The 12,232-nt window shown below is 38.1% G+C and overlaps 1 protein-coding gene across 1 annotated transcript in view; it reads right to left on the bottom strand.

Annotated features, from left to right (window-relative positions):
• LOC103462961 (suppressor of cytokine signaling 1-like) overlaps positions 1-12,232 on the bottom strand; it is a 20,814-nt gene that overhangs the window by 5,460 nt on the left and 3,122 nt on the right. Inside the window, exons 3-5 of the mRNA XM_008406037.2 lie at positions 10,330-11,459; positions 8,076-8,514; positions 5,245-5,432 (exon numbers count right to left, since the gene is read on the bottom strand). Coding sequence (XP_008404259.1) covers positions 5,245-5,432; positions 8,076-8,294 — 407 coding nt within the window. The 5' untranslated portion in view covers positions 8,295-8,514; positions 10,330-11,459. The remainder of the gene's footprint in view (positions 1-5,244; positions 5,433-8,075; positions 8,515-10,329; positions 11,460-12,232) is intronic.

Below are 12,232 nucleotides of genomic sequence, written 5' to 3'. Positions count from 1 at the left end.
AGGGCGTGGTCAGAAGAGCGAGGCGAAGAGAGAAGAAAAATGAAGGCGCAACGTTTGAAACTCGCTGCAACACGGAAGTGATGGAAGATACAAACAAGCCGTGAACTAAAAGATGCCGGCTTTTTTCTTTGCTTCGGATTTCAATATTCAGCGGCAGCTCGATGGAGCGTAAGGAATGAGTCGCTTTTCTGACCGTAGTGGAGAGAATGGAAAGCCTCGTTAGCCGCTTCGGAGCCCCTCGGTGAACACCGACTCAGACGCAGCTAACGCCGCTGCTGCTGTCCAGCCAGGTGAGCAGTTTGTAGATATATCCGTCTGGTTGTTACTACATTTAAGGTTGCATACATACAGTCATGGACGACATTTAAAACACAAAGCCTGCTGTATTTTTATTRCTCAAACACAACATGCGCATTTTCTGAAGACACTCAGTTGCACATTACAGTAATAAATAACTCAATATTGTACAGCATGTTACCATCATTTGTTTATSTTTGTGTGAATCTACGAGCTTCAATTGTTTCTCATTTTGCTGTTGCATCTGAGTTTCCCCCATTGYGAGATAATAAAAAATGTCATATGACATCCTATTGTAAAATGGCTAGATATCAGTTCTTAATCAATTTGTTATGAATTATTAATTGTAGAATGAACAATAAACATGAAGAAATGATAGTGGTATTTTATCCATGGCTGTATGTCTGCATAGGTCTAAAACTTACAAGTAATTACATTTTGTCTTTAATTTGCAGAACTATTCCAGTTATTTATAATTCGGGCTGGATGGTAAAAAAAAAAGTGTTGTATGTGTACATTATATATATATATATATATATATATATATATATATAGCAACATGTCTGTTTTAAATAATTCCTTATGTGTATGTAACGTCCACATTAGTGACTGTTATTCATCTACATTTAAGTGCTATAAGCTGATTACCAGGGAGCAGAAGGAGAGCAAACTGGCTGACATGATGGAGAACCATCAGAACACCTGGATCCTTCAGCAGGAAGCAGCTACCAGCAGAGATGGCAGAGCAACAAGGAGAGTTGAGACAAACAAAAGAAAAATTAAAGTTGTTGTGTCTCAGTGAACAAAGTCTCTTTATTTCTGCTCACTCCACACATTATTGTACTTACTGTAGTTTATAACAAGCTCCTAATACAATCCTCCCAAAATGTGAGGAGCTTTAGCCTGAGTGAAAATAACATTACATTATATAAATATTTCATTGAACTTAACATTGTAGATTACCAACGAAGCCATCCAAAACTGAATACATTATTCAGCAAACCAAACATTTTGACATTATCATCAGGGCAGCTATTAACAAGAACCCAAAATACAAATCATGTTTGTTAGTTTCTAGTTTATAATCATCATTCTATCCACTCACTGTTTATCTGTCTTCCTGCAAAATCTTCAATTTAAGAAAGTGAGAAAATGTGTCCAAAACCTGTAACCTTAATTATAATTAAGACTGAGTTTAAACTTTTAACTCTTAGAGTTCAAAATGTGAAATCATGGAAGAGGAACCAGTCAGATTAGAAGCAATAAAGATTTATTTGTTCTCAGTATAACTTGGACATCAGGTGAATCATAATTAAACGTATTGAGAAGTTAAAAACAACAGACTGTTAATGCACTTCAACTCTGTAAGAACATCAGACACACTTTTTTTTTATCAGAAATGTTTGATCAGCATATTGAGCTCATGTGATTGCTGCTCCAGAAAGGTGGAGGTCTCTGGACATCCTGAAGGTCAACACCGACTGGCAGGAAGACGGACATGATGAGATCCTACAACCCAAAGGCTGCAGGAAGAACCACGATGGTCTGCTGTGGCAGTTTGCCAACATGAAAACACATTGGAATATATTATGAATTAATTCTGACATTTTTTAATTATTTGCAACACCCTGACTAACATTAGCTCATGTATATTCGGCACYATTACAAGTTTTATCGTAGTTTAATACAAAAATCATCGTTAGCTTACCTGAGCCGTCTGAGCCACCTGCTTTCCTCCCGCTGCAGGGCGGAGATCAGCTCCTCCTCACCATATCGCAGTATTCCTCCCACTGTCACATTTTCTTGACGTCTCAGAAAAATGCAATCAGGCTATAAAAAAATTAGCTCAGCTCTCTCTTCTTTTTTTGTATCAGAAAAACAACAACTCGCATGTAACGAAGCACAGCTCAGAGCCTGGAGGCGGGGCGCTACACCCCCCCGCCACCAGGAGGCGGTACCCTGCTACAGAGCCGAGAAGGGCGGTGGAAACGTGGTCACTCCGAAACAGAGCTGGGCCGGGCCGGGCCGAGCCGAGCCGGGTTGACCGGTGGAAAAGGGGCATATGTCTCTTGGCTGGCCTGGGAACGCCTTGGGATTCCCCCGGAGGAGCTGGAAGAAGTGGATGGGGAGAGGGAAGTCTGGGCCTCCCTTCTTAGGATGCTGCCCTCGCAACCCGACCCCGGATAAGCGGAAGAAAATGGATGGATGGATTTGTAAAAATAATTAAAAGAAAAACTTTTGTCAAATAGCTGTAGCAATTCAGTCAGTCGTGAAGGCGGTCCACCATGTTTTTGTGTTAAAAGATGCTAAGTTGACAGAAAATGTAAAGTGTTACTGGGTAACTATTTTACTGGAAGTCATTGCCAACAATACTTATCCCTTGTGCATGCGAGGACTGAGCCAAACGTAGAGGACAATGGAAAATAATACAAGTTTTATGTGTGTGGGGTCGGTTGGACCCCATTTCTGGACACAAGGGTTAAACCCACAACTATAGAGCCTTAAAAACAACAAATAAAAAAATAAGTATCAATTATTTGCAATTCTGATAAATACAAATTAAGTCATCAGTTAGTGGATCTGAAAACATGATATAATGCTGATCGCATTTAAAACAGGCCCATGGTGTAAATGAATCCCCCCAGGCCTTCAGGGGCCACATAACTCCTAACATTTTAACACAGACTACAGACATAGAAATTTAATATTTGTTTATTGAGAATACCATTAAATTTCATTTAATGGTTCCAGCATAGATAAATTAAAAGATTTAAAATTGCTTAACATTTAAATTTAATAGTTTAAGGAGCTGGCTAATTTACTTTGTAAAAGTTAAAAGAATAATATTCATAGTTAGATAGTTTTGTTACCAAAGCTGCAATGTGATGCTGTGAGTTTGATCTCTGTTTGTTCACAAATATATCTCAGGAAACTACAATTATCACTGATTGTTTGTAAGGTTGGCCAATTAAACTAGGCCCAGTCTCCCAGATTTCACTAAATCCATGTTGAAATGCTGTTCATGGTGCTGATATTCTTAGTAGCAGAGGAGCCCCTAAATCTATTCTGCTCAAGGCTTCAAATAGCATTGGACCGGCCCTGCATGATGAGTTAAATCCGCTGCGCTGAATACAGTGGGACAAATGGGATATTTAATTCATGTGCCTTTACTAGATCTTCCATTTTGTGTCTATTGAGCATTTAATAAGCGCCACAGAGACTAAAACCAGAGTTCTGTGTGACTACGGGCTAGGGCTAGGCGACATGTCCTCCATGGGCTGAACCACTGGTTCACTAATGCATTGTCTACTGAAGAACACATACATGAGCTTTATCAACACACAGAGTTACTCGCTGGCCAGTGTGTCACACGCTGCACATAATGGTGCAGCAGCTGCACCATTATGTGCAGATTCCACAATCCGACACATAGTTCTTTGTTCAGTAAGATAAATCATCCTCAATGCATGCTCAACACGCACCTCTATACGCGCAACTAAAGGCCAAATATGCACTTCACATTCAACTAAGCCAGTGGTTCTTAACCTTTTTTGAGGTACCGAACCCCCCAGTTTCATATGTGCATTCACCAAATCCTTCTTATTCCAAACCCCCCCTCCCGACACACAAAATAATTTGCGGAATTCTGATTTAGTAATGTAATTATATTAGTTGTGTTACCACCCCACACCACTAGAGGCAGTAACAACCCCAAAAAGATGCGACTAAGGAGCAGATTTAGACTGTAGGATTTGGTAAACACTGTGAGTTTTGCTGAAGTAATTAAAGACAAAAGTTCAAATCCATGCTGAGTGGATCTCCTTCAATCAGGGCTCCTCCGCAGCTCTGATTGGCTAAGCAATGTAACGTGATCCTCTGCAGCAAGTGAGGCAAAGCGGGGCGTCATCACGACTTTACACAAGTGTGTCTTTACAGGTGCAGAGGCTCCGCCGAACCCCTGAGACCGACTCATCAAACCCCTGGGGTTCGATCGAACCCAGGTTAAGAACCACTGAACTAAGCAGAGCAAATGAGGTGGCTTTTAAACTTGAGATGAAGAATTCTCCAAAGAAACATGAGTCTTTGGAGAAAGATGAGTTCTCAACATGAGGGGGTTGATATAAATGTCCATAGAGGTGAACCTGTGTCCAGTTTGAGTGAAAGGAGGCGTGGGATCCATGCCCAGGTAAACTTCAGAGATCCAGGTACAACAGCGCGCGGGGCGGCGGTGTGATATATTGGTATGAACAGGTCATGAAGAGGCTCTGGTGGTTGCTGAGGCAAAAACTCGGGGGTTGGTGAATTGGTGTTCAATTCACCAACTATAAACCCATTTTTCAGGAATGATTCTGCCCTGCCAGTGATGCTTGCAGACTGGCTTATTTAAGAAAAAAATTTAAGTTGTGATTTCTTCTTTTCTTTTTTAGAAATACAAAAACAAGCAACACTTACCCTAGCGGGTGCTGATACACTGGGGGAAACCCTGGCACTGTAATGTGATGCTACAGTCTAGAGAAAACTTTTCACTAAAAATATTTTACAAACTGGAAGTAAGGACCACTCTACAAAATGATCTGTGCAAATTTTGAAACAAAAAAAAGCTTACTTTCTACCATAGGTTGGTGTTAGCTTATCGAGTGTGTAATTATATTTATAAATAATAATTATTTACTGCTTTTTTGGTCAATATGTGGCATGAAGCTCAGTTCAAATGACACTGAAGCATATTTACCTGCTCAGGAAAATATGAATTCCCTAAAATAGTAGAAAAAAACTCAACAAAATAAAAATCAGTCAACAAATGGAAGATGAATGGACACTAGTAGTTTAAAATAATTAAAAAACGTATGAAGCATCAGTGCTCCTCAGCTCATGGTATCCCCCAGACTCATCTGAATAAAAGCAGCAAAACCAGGAATAAGAAGTGAAATGAAGCTCTGATGCTACCTGAGAAGGAAAGTTCCCAGAGCTGCGTGAGTGAGTCTTTGGTGTGCTTCCTCCATGGTCATGGGCCCCCAGTAGAAACCGCTTTCCTGTAGCTGTAGGTAGGTGAGTTTGACCAGACGATACTCTGCAAAGCTGGTGAATGGACGGATGTGTGTGGGCAAGCTGTCAGCATCTTCTCCAGTCTCTGGCTACAGCAGAGCAAAAGAAACAATTCAATCAAGTTCAAACCAAACCAACTTCATTTAAAAAGCACTTTAAAACAACCACAGCTGTTACAAAGTGCTGTACATTAAAACACAACATAATAAAAATAAAATAAAAACTTACAGTTTAAAAACAAAAACACAATTTAAAACTAGATCCCGCTGGTGTTGAAAGCCAAGTAAAATAAATGGGTTTTAAGACGAGCTTTAAAAGTGGACAGTGAAGGAGCCTTTTGTTTATGCCCTCCTTTTGTTTGAGTCTTTTTTTGTTTGCTGCATTTCCTTTGTTTGCATCTTTTTGTTTGTTTGCATGTTTTCTGTTGCTGCGCATTTGAACCTGACGGTCACCGCACAAAAACAGATCCGCTGCAGCAGCAGAGCAGTGGATCTGGAGCAGAGAAGCTCCACATCACCAAACATCTTGACAATGTTTGATTGTCAAGATGTTTGGTTACAGAACTGCAGTGTTAGACGAAACTGGATGATGAGCTTTCAAAAAGCTCCACTTCTGTCTTTTCAGTCCGCAAAATATTTTACCAGAAATATTTGTGGATCATCAAGATGTTTTTTGGCAAATGTGAGATGGACGTTTGTGTTCCTGTTGGTTCTCAGTGGTTTGGGTCATGGATCCCATTTTGGCCTGGTCTCTTTCTTATTGATGAATGATAAACTCTGACTTTAACAGAGGCAAGTGAGACCTGCAGTGCTTTGGATATTGTTCTGTGTTCTGGATGATTCCAAGATTTCCTCGTGGAGTAATTTTGGTCGGTCTTTATCCACCAATGGAGAACGACTCTCCTCGTGATGTCTCAAAGCTTTAGAAAAGGCTTTGCAATCCTTTCCAGATTGATACTTTGCTTTTCAGATGTTCTTGAATTCTTCAGATTGTCCCATAATGTTTTCTTTTTAGACCTTTTAGTCTACTTCATGTTGCCAGGGAGGTACCATCGAAGTATTGGCAGCTTTTGAAATACTCTGTGTTTGGGTGCTGCTGGTGAAGCTGAACCAAAACCACTGTAAATCATTTTGCGAGGGTGTGAAGACAGACACTTTTTAACATAGGGCTATGTTGGTTTGGACAGCTTTTCTTCAACAATAGATGAAATTATTCTTTGAAATCTGTGGTTTGTATTTATTGACATTGTCATTATTTGATGATCTGAAGCATGTAGGTGCAGAACAATTATCAATTTAAAAGAGAAATACAAATTATTCTTACATTATTCTATGTAAAACTCAAGAAATATTTGTAGGTATTTTTATATTTTCAGAGAGTTGTTTTATTGTCCAATATATTTGCAAAATGCAACAAAAAAAAAAAGTCTGTTTGTGAGCTCCAGCAATTAACTATTTTTCATTTAAAGTATTTCTGATTGTTGCTGTGACTTCTCAAAGTTTCTGTTATTGCTCAGACATTTGAAATGAAATAATCTTTACCCTATTATCATATTTTTGTTCCATTCAGCTTCTTCTTCAGACATGCGTATTACTTTCTCTTTGTAAGAACAATAAAAGTAGCCATGAGGAATGCTGATCTACCAAACTGAAATCTGAGATATGTCTTTTAAACATTAACAGAAACTTGTTGAAAAAACTTTGATTTCTTCCGTCACATTGTCCTTCAAGTTCTGTGAGTTCTTGAATTCTGTGAAGCTTTCCGTTTTATTTTTATAGTTTGTTTTGAGAGCCTCTCTGCAGCTGATGACCATAAAACAATACAGTAACAGTATTTTCTAAATGGGTCTAAAAGGTTTGCAGATAAAAGTTTCTGTGATCAGGTTTGAAGTTCACTCTGATAAACGTTGGAAGCTTTCGAATAAAGATCCTCCCACATAAAAATGTGTTAAGAAACATTTCAGCAACTGCAACAAAAAGCATCAATACTGTTAAATTATTCCTGTTACTATTTCACTAAATGTTTTTGCATGTACAGTCACATATTAAATATATCGTTTGGTGTCTTGCATGTTTCTATTCATTCTTGAAGGAAATAGATTTTCTCTGTCATATTCACCTGACAGCTGTAGGTTTTTCTGTGAGATACATAAATAATGAATCAATCATTTGGGAACTATAACAGATTTCATATTTTTGTTTTCTAGACTTAAAATCCAATGATTTCTCAAATGGGCTTCAGGCATTTTTACAAAATATGACTTAAAATATCACACTGCTTCTCCAAAGAGTCACATTTTTTGCCTTTTGGAAAAAGTAATTTCCTTACGGGATTAAGAAAGTGGGTTTTTTTAATTGCATTGAATTAAATTAATACATATTAAGGGCTTGAAATGTGAATTTTTTCCAAACTTGTTTTCTATCTTCTCATCAGACCTGGAGACTCAAACACTTTGTACTTTCAGAGACCATGTGGGAACCGTGACATTAAACAAAGTATTTTCCCTCATTTTTAGCAGCTGAAACACTGACACTCCTTAATAATGATACGGAATTGATCATTACTATATATGTATAGTAATACCCTTTTGTTATACAGCATAAATAAATGAAAACCTGCTAAGTGAACTGTTCCTTTCTCTTGATTTCACTTGTTCCTTTATATTGTTGGTCTAAACACTCAGCAGTAATAAAGCACATAGCTGCTGTACAGAAATCAACCTGCACACTGACCAGCCTCCAGGACTCAGGCTCCTCCTCCAATTTGAGCTTGCACCAGAGCAGAAAGTCTAGCTTTGATCCTGCAGGGTCCTTGTTTTCTGTGTTAAGTTTTTCTGCTGTCGGTTCGGGTCGATCGGACTCCTCTGGGTTCTGTCTCGGACTCTGTGGCTCAGCTGCTGGCTCCGGTTTTTGGTTCTGATCAGACGTTCTGTCCAGGCTGTCTCTGACCATCCTAGAATGGAAAATCCTCTTCCTGACCGCCCACTGCACCGGTTTCGTCTGTTTTCACAAGCAGGCTCTCCATCATAGGTTCTCTCCCACTCGCTCATCGGCAGCCAGGTCCTCTCTGAGGCTCCATGGAGCTTCAGTGTGAACTGGGCTCAACACAAAGTTCTGATAGGAGGGCAGAGCATGAATGTATTCTGTGATCTTCCAGTGAAACATAGGTGATCTGCAACAAAGGAAGATAAACAGAAAATCTCAGATGTTACTATAAAAACAACTTTGTCTGTTGAAAACTGGCAGGAACAAATCACTGCTCACACAGTGGATCCTGTTTGTCATGTCGCCTGCTGCTCTTTGTGTTTTACTTTTGGTTTTGGTATTTCAACAATTATAAACTTTTGAGTGGTTAATTTCTTCACTCTGTCATGTGAATGATGATATCCAATAACATTGTTCATTCAATTTGAGAGGATATGAGTTGCAGTAAAGGTATAATATTACAACTATTCACAGAACACTGAATAAAGGTAAATACATTGTTTCAAGCATTGCAGTTTAAACATCTTCAGCTGTGTATTGAGTGGCTATCTAAGATTGGCAGAAGACAATAACTTTTATTTGACTTTAGATGTTATGATACCTCAGCTAAAATAAAAAAAGGTAACATGCACCAGTCAATCTGCAAAAGATCAGATTTGTCAAATGATTTCTTGATTGGCTCAAAACTGAAAATTAACATTTCTTTCTCTCCTTTCTTTTAGATAAATACCTAAAAACTAAAAACTCCAACCATGTTTTGTACCACAAACGCATCAACCAACAGCATGAGTTAAACAAAAATCATATAAAGCTTTGATGCATAAATAGTAATAATCTGGAATATCAAAATTTCAATTAAACAAAATGTATCTGAAGTTATGTGTTATGCTCTTTTGAAGAAAAAATAAATAGATTTTGGCCAAAATTTCAGACTCCTCAAAAATGATTAAAAACAAACAAACAAAAAAAAAAACTACAATTGAGTGAAAACCTGTTGTATATTTTCAGTATTGAGAAAAACGTTTCATATTGCTTAAATTTGTATTATGGAACTCTTTTAAAACTACCAAACTATCATCTTCAGAAAGTTTAACATTTTTCAGGAATAAGACTGTTTATGCATTGATAAGCCAACATTAGGATTTTAAAATGAATTCTGTGATGCACAGGAAGTCGATCAAAAGGGTGAGAGGTCATGTCTGCTGGTCCAGCTGCTGCATCCTGGATAAGCTGGACTAATAAGTGCTGCAACAGTCAAGATGGACTGTTTTTCTCTCCAAGTCATAAAAATTCCTGATAAATCAAAATGTTTGTGAAAAATAATGCCAGTACATTTTCAGAGATGCACCGATTTATGGATCTCTTTTAGTTCTGATCTTCCAGGATTTTTTTTCTAAGGTCATCGCAGAATGTAATTAGATTTGATCCAATGAATGAAAAATTGAGATTTTCAGTATGGTCCCACCGCTCAACATTCAGTAACTGTCCTGTTTTGAACTCTGATCTGGAAGATGAGCAGAACTATGAATTATTTTATGAGTTCTCTAACTAACAAACTGCAGTTTAGTTTCACTTTTATTTGCATCCAGTAAAATTTCAAAGCTGCAGATTTGAGTCAGGGTTTCGCAGTAACTGTCACTCTAAGACCCTTTTTGTGCATCAAACTACTTCTGTCACTGAAGCTTTCAGTTTTGAAATAAAGATTTCTCTGTAAGGTTTCTGGGTTCCATCTTACTTAAAAATACAAAAGAAACAAACAAAAAAAAAAAACTATGTTCTGCTCAATAAATATTCAACTAAACCCGGTTTCTGAAGGGAAGGTTGAATATTTTCATGACGTCAATGAGGCGTTAAAAGGTTAAATTCTGTAACTTACATTTAAATGTGAATCAGTTCATCTGTCAGTGAAACAACATGGTGACGCGTCACTAGATGGGCGCGAATACATTTTAATAGCAAGTTGATTCAAATTGGAAATAATGAAAGTTTGTCATCTACTTACTGACAGCAGTGAGTTCTGGGCAGCTGCAAGCGGAGCGTAGAGAAGTTTCAACTGAAATCTTGTCCTTTCGGTTACTATGTTTCTGAAGGCGGAGTCATGAAGGGCATCAGGTGTTGCAGCAGCAGCTGCTTTCACTTTCTCTTTCTCGGCGACTGATTCTTATAAATCACGTGATCTTCCAGCAGCCGTATTCATATATGTGTGCGTGGAAACGGTTCTATGGTTTAGAAATGCACATTTTTTAAACATAAAATCAAATCAAGCTTGGTGAGTCAAAGCCATTGTAGCAGCAACTTGACTGCAGGAAATTCTCAAAAATAAATGGAGTTTTTTACAATTCCTTTAGGGTTTTCAGTTCTGATTTTCCCAGGGTATAAACATTTGACCCAATGGAAGGTAAACAAGGTCAAAATATTTGTAAAAAAGTGAAATAAACACTAAAGGCTGTGGTTTAAAATATGTGACTGCTTTCTGTTCCCACTTCTTTTTTGAAATGAGTTTGTAGCCGAGTTCCTCCTGAGAATCACTCTGAGGCCAGTGATTGTTCTCACTTCCTGCACATCATGTCAGTGACCAGTGACTTGACCAAAATGTTGCACTATGTTCATAATAAAAAAGGTCACAACACACACATAACAATTCATAAAACTTTAGGAATAATTAGTTCTTGCAAGTCTGCAAATGAATAAATTGAGCTTCAGTAAAAAGCAAACTTACTATCACTTTCTTTTTTGCTCAACATCTCATATTTATGCAACAATGTTCCAAAACCCTTTCAGAGGGAGGGTTGGTGATTGGCCTGAGAAAACACAACCAGTCCAGACTCATCACAGGACATGAGCATCTTGTGAGAAAATAATGACGAAAGCAAACAGTTAAATCTTGTTCTGCTCAACCTGAATGCAATAATTCAATAACCAGAGAAGCATGAGTGTAACTTTTATTGACATGATAAAACACTCAGTAAACAGCACAGAGCTTCCAGAATCTCATTTCCTTCACAGAATAACAATAAGTGAACCAGAGCTTCAGTGCGTGGAAGCAGACATCTGCCTTCCATCTTTGTTTTGTCTGTGCATCAGGTGAGCTGCAGCGGTCAGAACCAGAACCCCATAAGTAGCCAAGACACACTGCAACACAAAAGGACAATTCCTTTACTGATACAGTAAAATGCAGAACAACTTAGACCCTTTGAACCTTTTCTCTCTATGTTGTTGGGATTTTGTGATTGACCAGCACATCACAGTACATAATTATGAACTGAAAGAAACACAATCCAAGGAATTAAGAGGAAGTAAGAATTTGATAAGCTGAGAGTTAGAAACAAGCGAAGAGTCCTGCTGGTTTGAAGCAGAAACGTTGCAGTGATCCTGAAGTCATCCTGGCTTAAAATCATCTTTACGCTGAGCTTCTAGCAGCTTCTCGGACTCCGTGTGATGTTTTCCTTGAATTTAAACAGTTTCATCTCATTGGTTAATATTTTTTTTAAAGTTATTTGGATTAATTATTTAACATTATAACATTAGTTTATAATGTTATTTATTCACCAAAAACATACCTTGATTTTTTTTATGCATATTTGAGAAATCTTTTTATCTCCATGGCAACCATTCAGCAGTGCAAAACGCCTGGGTGGACATAGCCCAGCCTTCGAGACGCAGCCCTCCCCCAAGATTCCACCACTGGGCTCCTTCAGACTAGCTAGAAGTAATTAGCAAACACTTTTAATGACAGACATTAAACTGGTGAGTTCATTATTCATTATAGGAGCCCCTTCTCAGTAAAAAGCTTTAATAGAGGAGCGATGTTATGATGACTTCCTTAAAGGTGAAGTTTCAGGAAGAGAAGGCGTTTAAAGAGACAGAAGCCTAATTTCAAGGCATTAAATTATGAAATCATATAT

The sequence above is a fragment of the Poecilia reticulata genome, linkage group LG1 (genome assembly GCF_000633615.1).
Source record: "Poecilia reticulata strain Guanapo linkage group LG1, Guppy_female_1.0+MT, whole genome shotgun sequence".
NCBI classification, from domain to species: domain Eukaryota; kingdom Metazoa; phylum Chordata; class Actinopteri; order Cyprinodontiformes; family Poeciliidae; genus Poecilia; species Poecilia reticulata.
Note: the sequence above shows the minus strand (reverse complement) of the source record. Positions and strands in the feature narration are given on the sequence as shown.